Source organism: Bos indicus x Bos taurus, chromosome 5 (assembly GCF_003369695.1).
Source record: "Bos indicus x Bos taurus breed Angus x Brahman F1 hybrid chromosome 5, Bos_hybrid_MaternalHap_v2.0, whole genome shotgun sequence".
NCBI classification, from domain to species: domain Eukaryota; kingdom Metazoa; phylum Chordata; class Mammalia; order Artiodactyla; family Bovidae; genus Bos; species Bos indicus x Bos taurus.
The window spans coordinates 2,851,129-2,867,103 of record NC_040080.1 but is presented as its reverse complement, the minus strand read 5'-3'; the positions used below and the strand labels follow the sequence as shown (position 1 = coordinate 2,867,103).

The 15,975-nt window shown below is 60.1% G+C and overlaps 1 protein-coding gene across 1 annotated transcript in view; it reads left to right on the top strand.

The window, feature by feature from the left end:
- TBC1D22A (TBC1 domain family member 22A) overlaps window positions 1-15,975 on the top strand; it is a 262,971-nt gene that overhangs the window by 232,944 nt on the left and 14,052 nt on the right. The window contains exon 12 of the mRNA XM_027540480.1: window positions 5,989-6,084. Coding sequence (XP_027396281.1) covers window positions 5,989-6,084 — 96 coding nt within the window. The remainder of the gene's footprint in view (window positions 1-5,988; window positions 6,085-15,975) is intronic.

The following is a 15,975-nucleotide window of genomic DNA, read 5'->3' as shown; positions in this document are numbered from 1 at the left end:
CCCACGGTAGGTCCTTATTAGTTATGTGTGTATTTTAAAAGTCTTCAGTGTAGAGAGAAGCACAGCTTACGATGCAGCTCACGCCTGTGTACTCACTACCCAGGTGTGTCAACTCTGACCGTTTATCATTTTTGTTTCCGATTGTTTATTACTTATTTAAAAATTTAATTTCACATATGCCATTCAGGCTTTCTTCCTTATTTTCCAGAGATAACCACTACCTTGAAATTGGTTTTTATAAAATGTCTACATGTGCTTTTTTTAATTTTCATTTTCTCCACATACATATACATCCATAAACAATTTGTATGCTCTTAATGAATATTCTGAAATGTTTTATAAACGGCATCACACGTATTCTTTTGCGACTTGCTTCTTGTGTTCAGCTTTATTTTTTAATACTTACTCATCTTGGTGGATGTCGTTGTATTTCATTTATTTTCACCTTTTATGGTTTCACTGCATGAATGTGTTATAACTTATCCATTCTCCTGTTGAAAGACATCTGAGCTGTCTCTGAGTCTTTTGCAGTTGCCAGCAGCACTCAGTCTTCTCACCCTGTGGCTCAGGGTGTGCCCGGTGTAAGACGGGGCTTTTCTGGGTTACAGGAGGTGACCATCTCGACATTGCATGCTCTCCAGTGAGGCGCGCCCCTGCCCCCAGCACGTGCAGAATTCCTTTCAGCCCACGTCCTCCCCTGAACTCTGCAGTCTCCACAGTTTCTAGGCTTTGTCCGTTTGAAAAACAGGAGCTGACTTCTTCCTTCTACCCACCTTGCTCTCTACATCCCTGCTTACCCGTGAGTGTGAGCAGCTTGTCCCAGGGTGTTCACATCCTTGGCCCGCTTTTCTTACCAGGTAGCCTGTCTTCTTCTGTCTCATAGGGGGATTTTATAAAAAGACGCATGCTGTGGCTCCTGTCCTTTGTCAGTCATACGCGCTCTGCAGATGGGGTTTGCTCGTCTGTGACTTGTACCTTTACCGTAATTCTAGTGCCTTTGTCACACGAAAGTTTAAAATTTTTGTGTTGTCAAATTTACTGGGTTTTTTTCTTTTTTAATTGATGCTTATGCTCTTAAGGTTTTGCCTTTGCAGGCTGCTTTGTAATCCACTTTGAATTGGGGCTTATGGCATGAGGTAGGGATCTAATTTTACTCTCTCCTTATGGATAGCCAGCTATTTCAGTATCATTTATCAAATAATCCTTTCTTCCCCAGCTGGTCTGCCCACCCTTGTCTGCCAAAGACAGATGTCCACATTAGCATTAGATTTTGGATGTCTGATCCGATTAGAATGGGAATGGGGCTCTGAGTGGTCATTTCCAAGGCTCTGGGACCTTCTGTGAATTGTCTTTTCCTCAGCTAGAGAGGTTTATGGTTTTTAAATGTGGTGTTTGTTATAGGAGCAGTGTTTCTCCTTGGCCTCCAGAATTTCCCGGCCTCAGAATTCCGAGGGTGAACATTTGGTAGGAGACTCTGCTTCCAGGCTTGTTTTTCAGAGAGGTGATGGACAGTGCACTGCCCGTCCAGCCGCAGCCCTGGCCCCCCTTGTGGCTGTTCCGTCGTGCCGACGTCACCAGCAGCGTGTGGTCTGAGCCCCTGCCACCCCGGTGCTGAGCAGCAGAAGCCCGGCCACTTTCTCTACACATGAGCCTTGCAGGGTAAAGTGCGGAAGACCAAGCAGGAATTTCATGGCGCTCACGGGAGCCCCTGGCGGTGCGATCCCGTCTGGTCCTAGGGTATCTTATCAGCGCAGCTCCGTTTTCTTAATTAGCGAGTAAGACAGGGTGACGCTGAAATGATCTGAAACATGATTTGCCAGAATGTTCTCTTGTTGTATTAGCCAGAACCATCAGCATCTTGAGGAAAATATCCCTGACCCGTTTGTTAAAGGGTTGGAGTGTTTGCTCTGCAGACTGCCTGGTGGCCCGAGGAGGCTGGAGCGTGGCGGCCCGAGGAGGCTGGAGCGTGGCCTCCAGTGCAGGGAGGAACGGCGTGTGGTCGGGGGCACTTCCTGTGGACCGGCGAGCCCTGCCCTTGTCCAGCGGACGTCCTTCCCCTCCTCCACGCCTCGGCCCGCTCCCCCACCTGTGGGCCAGTTGAGTTGGGCCCCGGGAGCAGAGCCCAGGCTTAGACAGGACTGTCCAGACCAGGCTCACCTGGTTTCTGAAGCCACCCGGACTCGCAGGAGTTTTTCCTGAGTGCTGGCTCTGGGCCCAGGGCTGTGGCTGCGGGTGCACGTGGCAAGCGCAGGGACAGGCCGGCAGGGGGGTCACCTGGGGCGGAGGCTGGCCCTGTGGGATGGGGCCCTGGATGCCGTGAGGGGCCATTTCCTCCCGATCTCCGACGGGGGGAGGTTTCCAGCCGAGCAGTGGCGGGATCACAGGAATGGGGGGCTGAGACTGTGGCAGGGCGCCCGTCCGCCTCTCCCCGGGGCTGCAGGAGGAAATGAGAAGCTGGCGTCTTTGCCCCTCCTATCCCAGCATAAGCTCCCACGCACGAGGCCTGCTTGTGGGTCCCGTCTCCTGCCGAGCAGCCTTGCCAGCTCCCTGGCTTCCTTCTCCTCCCAAGTCATCTGGAGCCTGGGGAGGTGGGAGAGGAGGGTTTGCAGCCTGGCCCAGTGCATGGCGGCTGGAAGGCCTGGACTGGGGCAGACCCTCCCCAGAGCCGGCTCTGAAATGGCCCCCACGCTGTGGCTCCTGGGGTGAGCGCTGGGGGTGCCCACTGTGGTCATCGAGAGCCCTGCCCTGGGGGCTTCCCGGGGGCATGTCCTTGGTCCCTGGAGAGTGCCGCGTGCTCCTGCATCCCCCGGGCTTGTTGTTAAACAGCTGGTCCACTTGGCTGATTTCACACCAGTCGGGAAGGCCCCTATTGTAGGTGCTGGATCCCGAAGATGATGGAGACCCCCTGTTCCTAGGGGGCCCCGGCCGTGGGCTGTGTGACGTGCTGCCTCCTCGTCTCTCCCACTCCGGGCAGCCGATGGGGATATTTATTGTCCAGGTTAAGCTTCATTAAAGCAGAAGCCCACTTTCCATTAGGATATGAAATTTTTATTTATTAAATTGCTATTTTAGTGTAATTTACCAAGTCATTGAAGACAAACAATCCACTTAAGTGAAGCTGTAAACCTCCGTTTTCCCCGAATGCCGTGTTCCCGTGAACACGTGGCTCACACCGCACTCTGCTCGTCAGCTCTGGAACGTCGTGGCGGCAGTTCCGCACCGTGTTGGCACCGGGGACTGACGTCGTGGAAGATGATTTTTCCACGGACCAGATGGATGGCTCTGGAGTGCTTCGAGCACATGGCGTTCATTGCACACAGGAACCTAGAGCCGCTGCTGACTGAAGGCACAGACCCACAGCCCGGGGTCGCGGACCCGTGTTATGGGACACAGACTCTGCAGCCCACCCTCCTGAACGCTGAGTGAGGGGCTGGCACCTGCCAGGTCATTCCCAGGCCTTTGCCCGGTGGCGGGGAGCCCCCGGCAGGAGATTCATCTGGAACCCGTCCAGGGGCCGAGCAGCTGCTGCCACTCGCCTTTGTCAGCCGCGGCCGTGGCCGTTAGGGAAGAAGGAAGGAAAGCACCTCCCGTCAGGACCTCCGAGCGCAGCCCTGCACTCACGCGGATTTGCAGTCCCAGTTCATTTCGCTCACTCGTCTACAGTATTTCAGGCTGAAGGTTTAGTTGAAGCCGGTCTTGGGATAATAGCGAGGGCCTTTGGCTTCTGGCATAAGTAAATAAGAATTTTTTTTTCCCCCTAAAGAAAAACATTTTCGATACACATCTCAAAGACTTCCAACAGATAGAAGTTACAAAGAACATGTCGACAAAAAAACGAGTGAATAGTCAATCTAAGAAAAAAGGGTCTTCCCAGGTGGCGCTCGTGGTAAAGAACCCACCTGCCAGTGCAGGAGACACAAGAGATGAGGGTTTGATCCCTGGGTCAGGAAGATCCCCTGGAGGAGGAAATGGTAACCCACTCCAGTATTTTCCACGGACAGAGGAGCCTGGTGGGCTACAGTCCATGGGGTCGCAAAGTCAGACATGACTGAAGCAACTTAGCATGCCTTTTATTCAGGCCACCCTGAAGATAATAACCTGGGAGACAGTCTTTCAGAAAGCTCTGAGGACTGTTCCTCCCATTAGAAGCTGAAGCACAGGTATGTATTAGTAGATATTTGAGAGAAGGAGTTCCACATCAGATGACAGATGGACAGTTTGCCTGCTCCAGATCTGCACGTACGAGGCAAGCAGTAGGTCATCCTGAGCCTCACAGGGTTAAGGCTTGCTGTCTCGCCTTTTTGGTGCCGGGAGAGAGTTGCTCTTGGCGGGGAGCAGGCGGTCCGTGTCTCCTGGGGGTCTGCTTCACGTGTCGAGGCACAGTGCACGCCGGCGAGGAGCAGTGACCTAGGCAGAGAGGGATTTGTGTCAGACACTTTTTGTCCTGCCTTAACAGTAAATTTATTTCATCACACACAAGCTCTGAGAGGGGGAATCCCTAACGTCCGAGGAGGCAGGCTACCAAGAGTGAGACTCAGCAGAGAGAACGGGCTGCAGAAAGAGAGCCACAGAGACCGCAGAGTTCAGAGTTACCTGTGATGTGCTGGAAAACAAGTTCAACATGTTCAAAGTGATGAAAAAGGAACACAGTGAGCGCGAAAGGAGGAGGAGAGGGTAACTCACAATTTACAAAGCCGGCCTGAGAAGCCACGCAAGTTTCAAATGTCACAGATGAGTCGGACAGGAGTTGTGATCCAGCTGAAGAGACGACCAGTGAACTGGAAGACAGAGTGGAAGAAAGTGCGTCTCCTGGAGAGATGAGAGGTGGCGCTTATGAGCAGAGAGGTTGAGTGAAGTGGAGAACACGGAAAAGGCCTCACCGCCACCGCACCTAGGTTCTGAGAAAACACAGAGAGCTGGAGGGGGATGTGGTGGATGTCTGCCTGGCCACATGGGTGACAGTTTTCCAAAACTGATGGAAGCTCCCACGCTCAGAGTAGCTCTAGCAGAATAAATATTACAAGGAAAATGCGCAGCATCCAAGACAAGCAGGGTATCACAGAAGCAGCCGGAAAGAGGAGCTTGGTTTCCTACTGGGGAATGTGGCTCATCTCAGAAGCAGCCGGAAAGAGGAGCTTGGTTTCCTACCGGGGAGTGTGGCCCAGGACCTTGGGGAGTGAGGCCCAGGACAGCCGCCCTGACCTCCTCACTGTGTCTGGAACCTGCCAGGCAGCCTCGAGCCTCAGGGCCTTTGCCTTCCCCCCCCACCCTGATGTCTGCACGGATGGCCCTCTTTGGGTCTCTGTTTGAATGTCACGTTAGGCGACTGAGCGCTGTATGTAACACACCAGCCCCTCCCTGAGTGCCCCTGGTGTTTCCCATCCTTCTTCCTCACCTAGTATTTTTTTCCCAGAGGGTGTCACCATCTTATGCAATGTGGATTTTATTTTTTTTTACTTAGTAAACTGTTAGCAGCATCGTGCAGCTGTCACACCGACATGGCATCACAGTGCAGGGGGCACCCTGGGCACCCTGGCTGCGAACCTTGGTGGCGTTTGTCTGAACTGAGGCAGCGGCCGAGGAGGGGCTTGCAGCGTTCCTGCCGTCCACACTTGGCGGTCACCGTCATGGCCAGGCAGTGCCCGGGCGGGGTGCCTGCTCTGCTGCCTGCCTCCCGGCCGGGGCCAAGAAATCAGCCTCTGTGGGGAAAGCAGGGGCCCCCCTCCCACGGGGCTGCGTGGAGTGGGGGCCCCTGAGACTGGCCTTCTGTCATCGCTGCCCATCATCCATGCAGGAAAGCCACGGGGCCTGCTTGCCCTGCACGTCCGCTGTGGCTGGCCGCCAGATCAGAGAAAACCGTCTTTGTTTTAATGAGACGAGAGTCAGGAGCGAAGGCCTTGCGTGCTGGCGCGCCGGCTGGCCGGCTCCGTGTTCCTGGCCGGCCCGTGGGGGCCGTGCCCTGACCTTCTCCTCTGTTCTGTCTTGCAGTCGGAACCTGAGGGCTTCGCCAATTTCCACCTGTACGTGTGCGCTGCTTTTCTCGTGAGATGGAGGAAAGAAATACTTGAAGAAAGAGATTTTCAAGTAAGTAAATGTCTTTTCAGGAAGGCCCCAGGTGTGATCCCCTGCCTGGGGAGAGAGGGGAGTTAGCTTTAGTTCTCGGGGTTGTTTGCGGAGGAGCTTTGAGACGCGCCACCCATGGTCAGCGCTGACCTGCAGGCTGAGACCCCGCGGCGGGGGGCGTAGGTCACGGGGGGCCTGGGCTCTGTCGACACCAGCTTGCTAAGCACACGTGGGCCGCTGGTGTGCGTACCCGTCACAGTGGCCTGGGGGCCCCTGGGAGCCTCACGATGGCTGTGGGAGTGGGGCGTTAGGGAAGGGGCAGGCACACCATCCGACAGCCTGGCTGCCGGGCACCCGGGCGCTGTGCGACCCCGGGCTGGTGTCTTAGCCTCTCTGACCCATGTTCCCGCAGCCGCTCAGTCCCCGTTCCTCAGAGGCTCTGTGCTTGCTCGACCCGGGGGCTCCAGGCGGGCTGAATGCCTGCCCGTCCTCGCCCCACATGTGCCTGTGTAATGTGTGTGGCGTTGACCCCCGGGAGGCCCGGGCCATCGCGGGTGCGGTGAGGAGGCCATGGTCAGGCTTTGCACCCCCGGCCCCTTAACTTCCTCGAGCCGCTCTTCCCGCTGAGGGAGGGAAGGAGGCCCTGCCTCCTGGGTGGCAGCGTAGTGACAGCGGGCGGCCGGCCAGCCTGTGGTCCCTTAGCCCCCTGCTTGTCCGACACCCTGCGGGCCTTGCTTGTCCCGCTGGGGGCTGTGGGGAGGACCCGGCCAGCCCCCCTGACTGCCCAGGCCTTCCATCCTGGCCACCAGGAGACACTGGGCAGGGAGGTTCTCTGCCCGGCCCACAGAACCCGGGGCCCAGCCTGCCCTGCCTCCACGTGGGCAGCGGGAGAACAAGGTCATTTTTCCCTGCTCTGTTCGGGCACGTGGAGGTGCAGGGAGAGGCAGGCGCTGGGCCGGGTGACCGAGTGCGGGGAGTGGATGCAGGCGGTGGGTCCGGGCTCCTCAGGGGCCACCGTCCACGCAGGCACGGGAGAGCCTGCCGGCCAGCCGGACCATTCACATAAAGGGAGAAGGCCTGGCTTCCCTGGCGGCGGCGGCCAGCATCCAACCCCGCGCCCCACCAGCGCTCACCTCGTGGACAGATGACGCAGGGGCCCGGGTCCCCGGCTGACGCCGTCACAGGGTTCTTGCCTCTGTTTCGCTGGGGCCTCTGGCTGGGGAACAGTTCCCAGAGGCCCCAGGCAAATGTTGCTCCCTCCCTGCTCCCCTGGGGGCCCGCCTGGTGGAGGGAGGCGGGCAGGAAAGAGCCGGGGGCCGTGAGAGTGCTCGAGAGTGCCTGAGCTCAAGGCCCGTCCCGGGGACAGCTCGAGACCCCAGTGCTGGGCGGCCACTGAGCCTCTCCGGCCTGAGAGATGGCTGAGTTCCGGCTGGGGACAGGGGCCTGAAACCACAGAGTGACCTCACACAGGGGCCTTGCCCCTCTGCCCGCCGTTTCTGCCACCTGCTCCCCAAACGGAGGCGGTGCTGCCAGGGCCCAAGGCCGCCAGGAGCTGCCCTGGATGCGAGGGCCCCTGAGCTGCGTGGGAGGAGGTGCCCGGTAGGACAGCATCCACCCCTCCTGGCCTGTTAGGACTGGAGGGCACCACTGGGGCAGCTGGTGGGGACTTTTTGCAGCCTCTCAGAGCCCTGCTCACTAACCTCGATGTTCACCGGGGCCAGGGGACCGGCTCAGCCTGGAAGCCGGCGTGGCCACAACTCTGAGGAGTGTCGAGAGTCGCTCTCCCCTGATCTCGCATCAGACTCAGGCCTGGCTGTCGTGGGGATGGATGGGGGCCAGGCTGTGAACGCTCAGTGTGATGTGGGGAATTGAACTAAGTGGGAAAGGCAAGGAGAAGAGAAAACAAATTAAATAAAGCACCTTTGGGGCCCTGGTGGGCACAGGGCAATCGTGTGTGGAGTTGTGACATTTCAGGAAAATGATTCTGCATCCATGGGAGGCAGCCCGGGTGTCCAGCAGCATAAATCCCCGGAAAAGGCTCCAAGAGCCTCCCTCTGCGCAGATCCGTGGTTGCCGCCGCGTCGTCTCTGGGGACTAGTCATTTCCCGGGGTGGGTGTCTTAAGGAGGAAGGCCCAGCTGTGCAGGCGCTGCAGAGCGGGGCATGGGCGTGGCTCCTGCGTCCAGTTCCCAGAAGCTCAGTGAAGTTGGCCCAGGCCAGCGGTCTGGTTGTGTCCAGTTCCACGAACGTCCATGAGGGTTGCTGGGTGCCCTGGCTGGAGGGAGGTCCCTTGCAGAGTGGACGGTCACCCCTGCCCTGAGCTCTGGGAGCTCGCTGTGCATCTGTCGAGCAGGGGACCGCGTCCCATCTCTGTCTGCACACCGCCCACAGGCTGCGCACATAGGGTGTCCAGAACCACCTCCTCCCCGCACCCGTATCCTGCCTCCCACCCGCTAGAGCCAGGGAGGCCCGAGCCCGTGTGGAGGGCCTGATTCTCCCCTCCCGCTGCCTTTTTCTGACCAGGTTCTGTAGGGTCTTTTGGGGGAGGAGCCTCCCCACGTGCAGTCTTGTCCCCTGGAGGTGCGCCTGGCACACTGACCTCGCCCCAGCCCCAGTGGGGTGTTTCAGAGTAGGACTCGGGGCCCAGGGAGGGTGGGTGGCCTAGGTCCCCACCATCCCCCGCTCAAGCACGCGTGGCTGAAGTCGCCTTTGGAAGTCAGGGTTCAGGCCCTGAGCGGCTGTGTGCCCCTGTGTGCGCCTCCTCTCCCACGGGGATGCGGGCGAGCTGGGAGGTGGTGCTGCCCGGCTCCTCAGCTGGGTCGTAAGTGCAGCTTATATAAAGCAGCTGACAGCGAGCATTCCCAGAAGATCGTTCTGTTTTATCCAGAAGCCCAGGCTGCTTCGTTTGGCATTCCGGGACGTGGGGTCGGGGCTGGAGATCTGACTGCAGCCCGTGTGCAGGGCTGAGTGGCCCTGGCCCTGCTGTTGGCGGGTCACGGGGCGAAGCACCCAGGAGGGTGGTCCCTGCTGCCTGGCCGTCTCTGGGGTGTGTGACCCGCAGCGTGGGAGCAGAGATGCTCTGTGACCTTGGAAGCTCCCCGACATGGGAGCTGGCATCGTGGTTCTCGACGTACAGGAGGGCACGTCCCTTAAGCGCACAAAACGTCAGCATCCTGGTCTCATTTTTCTTCAGTCGGGAGAGCAATTAACGTTTGGTGGACAGAGCGCGGGGCTTCCGTGGAAATCATGGACCTTCTCCGTGGGGCCCTTGGGAGCTCCGAGGTCTGTAAACGTTTCGGGTGAGGTCATCAGTGGCTGCGTGTCTGTTGATGAGTGACCCGCCTCGTGGGGAGAAACGGCTTCCCGTGCATTTGTGGTGACTGTAGCTACGGGAGGCTGTGAACGAGGGCAGGGCCCCATCTGCAAACCCCAGTCGGCCCGCGGGGGGCTCAGTGAGTGCGTGGTGGCCACTGCGTCCCCGCGCCCCACGTCCTGGCTGTGGGAGGGCCCGCGGTGGGGCTCTGCTTGCCCGGGCTCTTGTCACCCCGTGACTGCTGCTCAGCGGGGCCTGAGTGGGGAGGGGCAAGGGCGGTGCCCGCGCCCGTGGGGGTCATCTGTCTGCTCTGATGTCCCCACTGCCCCCTGCCCCGGGCCCTCCCTGTGCTTCTGTCTCAGGACTCCTTACCCCCATGGGGGCAGGCAGGCCGGGGTGGACAGGGCCTGTGCCGGAGATGGGAGGAAACCGAGGATTCACGGGTCGGGTACCCGCCTGCTCCGAAAGGGGAGTGCGTTGGTGAGGGTGGGGCTGAGTGTGCGGGTCAGGGTGGGTGCTGATCAGATGAGCCTGAGAAGGAATGACGGGGTGCCCCACCCGCCTTTGCCCCCCGCCCCCCGAAGCCCTTCCCTCTGCCCTGAAGCCAGGGGGCGGACTCAACGGGAAGGTTCTGGAAGGATTCCCGCCCTCTGTCCCCCAGGGCCCTGTCGTCCAGCTCGTCCTAACTCCTGGTGGAAACGGAGGCGCCTGCCGTGTGGCGGGATGTCCACGTGCTGCGTCTCAGCTCACTGCTTCTGTCCCGCCTGCATTCGGGGCTCCAGCCCCTCCCGGACAAGTCCACCTTCGTCTTGGCCTCGGTGCCCTCGGGCCCCTGATGCACTAATCAGCTCCCGGCCTGGTCCCTTCTCCTGGGTGGTTGGAGCGGCCGCGGGGCAGGGTGGACAGCACTGCTTCTCTGCCGCTGAGTGGCCTTCCAGGGGTTAACGCTCCGGGGTTCTGTGTTCCAGCCTGTGTTCACTCGACGTGCCAAATGTCAGGAAATGCCAGTGTGAAGATCGACTGTCTCTCTCTCTATTGTTTCAAGGCATTTTAAAGACAAAATTGGGTCAGTTGACGAGCGATCTTTAAGCGCATCATGCTGTCCTGTGCTCCCTTGGGTCACGCGTGTTCAGGGGTTGGGGGTGCATGGCCGTGGGTGGGCCAGCTGCTGGCACCGTCTTGACCGGGAGGTCCAGGGATGCCTAACCTCTGCTGCGAGCTGCCCCGGGTGAGACGGTGGAGCTCAGGAGTGAAGACTTGCTCGGTGCTGGGCACGTGGCAGGGCGACAGCTGTGCACTCACGTCCCATGGGTGGGCGGGCAGGCAGGCGGCGGAAGGCAGGAGCGGTCAGTTCTGCACTGTCGGGTCCTGGCCCGTGGCTGCCCTGAGGTTCCAGCAGGGAGTCCTGTCCCCGAGGCCGCTCTGCCCCCGGCGGAGGGGAGCCTGACCTGGGCCAGCCGTCCGTCCACAGGGGAAGGACGCTGGGGAGCTGCAGGCATGCTGGGCCAAGCCCTGTGGAAGGCTGGTGGGCCCGGCCTGTCCTCCAGGCTGGAGCTGGACGCCTGCAGGGCAGGGGCCGTGTTGGGCACACAGAATCGGAGCTCCGCCAGCTGCAGCATCCGGTGCCAAGAGACGTGCCTGGTGCTGGCGGGCAGGGGGTCTTGCCAGTGAGCCAGCTGGGGCCAGGGTGACGCGGGCGTAGAGGCTGAGGTTGGGTCTGTCCCCTGGAAGAGCAGCAGGCTCTCCGTAGTGCTGTGAACCCTGCCCAGGAGGAAGGAAGTGACCCAGTGGCTGCGCGTGGAGCCGGCCTGGGTCCCTGAGCACCGTCGTGACCATGGCCTCAGCGTCTGGCTTCCTGCCGTGGCCGAGCAGCTCCGTTGCTGTCGGGGGCGGTGGCACCGAGCATGTTTGACGGAGGCCACGTCCTCCCTGTGGGCTGTTGAAGTAACTCGAGTGGCCGCGACAGCACTGTCTCGGCACCAGAGGAGGGGCTGGGCCTCAGAGAGGGTGACCGTCCACGCTCTGGCCGGCCTTGTGCCTGGCTGTGATCTGCGTGCCTGGATGTGGAAGGTGCCTGAGGGCGCTCCCTTTGGGACAGGACACTCTCGCCGCTGCCAGCCCCTGCCCCACGTGGAGGGAGGCCTGGACCGCTGACCTGAGTGGTCCTCCTGAGGCCTGCCTGCCCACCCTGCCACCCCACCTCCTGGTGCTGTCTTCCCGAGGGCAGCCCCCCGGGGGGGCGGGGGCCTTGTCGCCTCAGCTGTCCCTCCCCTGCCCCTGGGCTCCTGCCCCCACCCTCCCAGGGGGCTGTCGTCACCCAGGAGGTGTGTGTCCCCACCTCGTCAGGGCTGTGCGCTGGGGTCGTCTCCCGGGAGGTGTGTGTCCCCTGCCTCGTTGGGGGCTGTGCGCTGGGGTCGTCTCCTGGGAGGTGTGTGTACCCCGCCTCGTGGGGGGCTGTGCGCTGGGGTCGTCTCCCGGGAGGTGTGTGTCCCCCCTTCATGGGGGGCTGTGCATTGGGGTCGTCTCCCGGGAGGTGTGTGTCCCCCCCTCGTGGGGGGCTGTGCCCTGGGGTCGTCTCCCGGGTGGCGTGTATCCCCCCTCGTGGGGGGCTGTGCCCTGGGGTGGTCTCCCCGGTGGCACGTGAAGAACAGCGGTAAGATTGAGCAGTGGGCTGCGGAAAGTCGATTCTGTCCAGTACCGTCCGCAGACACAGCTGTGCTCCTGTTGAATCGGCCCACTCTGCTGTGGGCTCCGCCCCCTCTGGGAGATGAGCCGCTGGAACCTGAGCCCCGGGACCTGGCCAGGCCTGGTGGCCTTGGGGCTGCTCCCAGGCCCCTAACTTCTACCTGGCGCGCCGGCGTGTGGCTGTGTGCCCGCTGGCCACCAGGCCCCCCGGCCCCGAGCTGAGTGTGCAGGTGCGCCTCCCTGTGTGGACGGCCGGCGCGGGCGGTCCACACGCACTCCCCAGGGCCTGACTCTCCCCTTTCTCTCCTGCAGTTCTGCCAGGGTGAGCACAGGCACGCCCTGCTGGTGATCCTCAGGCTCTGCAGGGCAGGCGGGGCCCTGCTGAGAGGTCCCAGTGACCCCAGCCCCTGCACGCCCATGATCTGAGAGCTGAGATGAGTCGGTGCTGGCTTCTTAGTGACTCATGGACGTTAAGGAGGTCCCAGGACCCCAAGGACTCTTGCTGGTCCGTCCAGCAGTTTCCCTTCCGGGCTGGCCATTCCCATCAACTTGTGGATGAGGGTCAGTAGAGGGTCTTCAAGAAGGGGGAGTGTTATGGGGTCAGCACTGTCCCCGTGTATTCTCACCCCAATCCCATTCTGCAAAATTAAAAAAAAAAATTGTTAAAGCTATCTATTTATCAGTTCAGTTCAGTTCAGTCGCTCAGTCGTGTCCGACTCTTTGCGACCCCATGAATCGCAGCATGCCAGGCCTCCCTGTCCCTCACCAACTCCCGGAGTTCACTGAGACTTACATCCATCGAGTCAGTGATGCCATCCAGCCATCTCATCCTCTGTCGTCCCCTTCTCCTCCTGCCCCCAATCCCTCCCAGCATCAGAGTCTTTTCCAATGAGTCAACTCTTTGCATGAGGTGGCCAAAGTACTGGAGTTTCAGCTTTAGCATCATTCCTTCCAAAGAAATCCCAGGGCTGATCTCCTTCAGAATGGACTGGTTGAATCTCCTTGCAGTCCAAGGGACTCTCAAGAGTCTTCTCCAACACCACAGTTCAAAAGCATCAATTTTTCGGCGTTCAGCCTTCTTCACAGTCCAACTCTCTTTATTTATGTATATGTATTAAAACCCAGAAAGTTCGAAAAGCCTTTTTACCGAAAACAAGCCACTCCCTCTCCCCGCCCCCTCCCACGGGATGGGCAGCACTTTGGATCTGCAGGTGTTGTCGTTAGTATTGTTCTGTGTGTCTGCCTGTCTTTCCAAATTGCTGTTTCTTGATTGGTTTGCACAGCGACCCCTCAAGCAGCAAGGGGAGCGGGGCCTCCGTGCTTCTGCCTGGGCCCCGGGTCCCCAGGGTCCTGGGCGGATGGCAGCCCGGCTGCGCTGCTCCCTGGGGCGGCGGGAGCTGCTCATGGGTTCAATGGGTCCCCTTCCGTCGTCCCTGGACACGGCTGCTTTCCCTGGACTGAGTGGCCGAGTCGCCCAGTTCTCTGAACTCGTCATGGAGTCGTCCCCGTACGGTTTATCAGAAGCGGCAGCTTCTCCGGAAGTCCAGCGCCTGGACCCTGCTGCCGGCGTCCCGCCCCACCTGCCTGATGCCCCTGCCCTCTCGCTGGGCCGGTGCCCCTGCGGCCTGACCGCACAGTCATTTAGGTGACGTCTATAAAACGTAACATCCTGCTCACTTCATGACCTGTTCAGCTTCACCTTCGTATGAAGGTGATGAAGTTTGAGCATCCTCGTGGGTGGGAATTTGTCACTTCCCCGCAGTCCCTGGCACACACCAGGACTTCTTAGCCGCGGTAGATGAATTCCTGGCCGTGAAATGACCTCAACGTGAAATCTGAAAAATCCTTTCATGTCTGCGTATGGAAAGGTATATTTAATGTGAGGCTTGGCCGCGTTGTAATTGTTCGTCACGCGGCATCTCTGAAAGTGCCCAGTCGGGGACCAGGCAGGTTGTGAGCCCCTCTGCCGAGGGCAGCCCCAGAGCCTGAGTGTGAGACAGGCCCCAGAGTCGGCCTGGCGGATAGAAGGGGCTGCCGCGCCCTGGGCTTTGGTGTCCAGCTCAGCCGCCCCCAGGGGTGGAGTCGGGATCTGCTGGGGAGGGAGTCTGGGGTCCTGGGAGGGGTGTGCCTGGAACCCGCTGGAGCACTGGCGAGTGCTCCCTCCCCCTCCTGCCTGTCCCCTCCTCGCCCTCCTCCCTCCCTTTCTCCGGGTGGAGGGTGACGCTGCAAGCCCAGCAGGGATGCCCTTTTCCTCGGGGCTGGATGCCCGCATCCCCGGGTCCGCCCACTGGTTCCTGCGGGTTCGCAGTCCAGCCTCCGTCAGGACCAGCCTGCCCTGCAGGTGAGTGGAGGGCGGCCCAGAGCAGCGGCTTCTGCCAGGGTCTCTCTCCCTGCTCATTTCTGCCGTGAGTTAGTCTTGCCATTAAAGAAAAAATTACACCCACCATTCAAATCATTAATTGAAAGGCCCTTATTATCTCATTAATGGTGTTTGATATCTAAGGCAGATAGACTCGGAGAAGCTCATCTGTTCAGTCCCCGAAGTAATGTAATTACATCTCGGGCCTTATTAAAACGTCTCCCTCGCAGCCCCTCAGCCGTCACGCGTTCCATCTTGCCGCCTCGCAGGACGCCCGAACGCATCTGTGTGGAGACAAGCCCGCCCAGGCCTGGGTGGGCCCGCGTGGACGCGCCGGCGGGCCCGGATGCTTGGAAGGCTTCCTGGCCACGGCAGGTCTGATGCAGGGTTGTCAGGTGGCGGAACTTGGAGGGTGGCGCGGACCCCGTGGCCTCAGCGGCCACTTGCGCGGGCTGCAGAGGCCGCGAGGCACGCGGTGCTCCCAGGAAACCCGGGGCAGGAAGAAACGACACCGCTGCTGACGGCCTGGAGAGCGCATCCCGCCCGCCCTCCTGCCGGCCCGGGGTTAATGGTCACCCCCTCCGGCCGCCTTTGTGGAAGGAGCCCCTCTGTCTCGCGGGGCTCTGGGTCCCCTCTGCTCCTCCAACTCTGTGCTGGTTTCCACGTGACCGTCACGCACCCCGGGCCCCCGGGCTGTGTGTTGGGTCGGGGGATGCCGCCTGGAGGGGAGCAGGCTCCAGCCAGCCTGCCTCCCAGGCCGCAGAGCGCGTAGCAGAGAGGTGGGCGGGGATGGGTTTGGGCTGCCCAGGTCACCAGCGGAGTGGGCACAACAGGACCCAGGCAGGGGAGGAGGAGCGAGTGGCTTGGGGGGCCTCTGGCCCCCCTTCCAGGCTGGAAAACGAGGCTCAGAGAAGTGAAGGAACCGCAGGGCTTGGATGCCAGCTTCCTGGGGCTCCTGGCTGCGACTGCCCTGTCTGGGCCTGGGACATAGGGCATGCTCCCACCACCCCTCTTCCCCCAGCCCTGCAGGCCTGGCTCACCCATCCCAGCCCCGGACAGCAGGTTCAGCACGAAGGTAACAAGCTTGGCCACAGGGTCCTGGACTCGCCAAGGCCTCACCCCTTGAGCCTCATAAATAATAGAGAGAAGATGAAACGAGATGGAAGCGTTAGAAGAAATCTGCCTTGCCGTCCACTTTCAATGCTAAAAGCCCTTGATCTGTGCGGAACTTTCATTTTGTTATCCTAATTAGTTTGCGGATTTTCAGGGCAAACACGGTAGGATTTCTCGATTCAATTTTGGGGTGTTTGTTTTTTGAGACAGAGCTCACAGCAGTTGCATTGATCTTTTTAATTCCTCATGCAAAGAGAAAATATTTGCTCTCCCCTCGTTTGGTGTGTCCGATCCTCCGCCGGGCAAGCGGGGCCGAGGGGCCAGCAGATGGGACACGGGGGCTTGGCGGACACCGGACCCCTGCAGCAGAGAGGCAGGGCCCCTGCTGCCCCTTACCAGGGAGCCGCGGGCCCTACCACGGCCCTGTCTTTCCTCCTCCACTC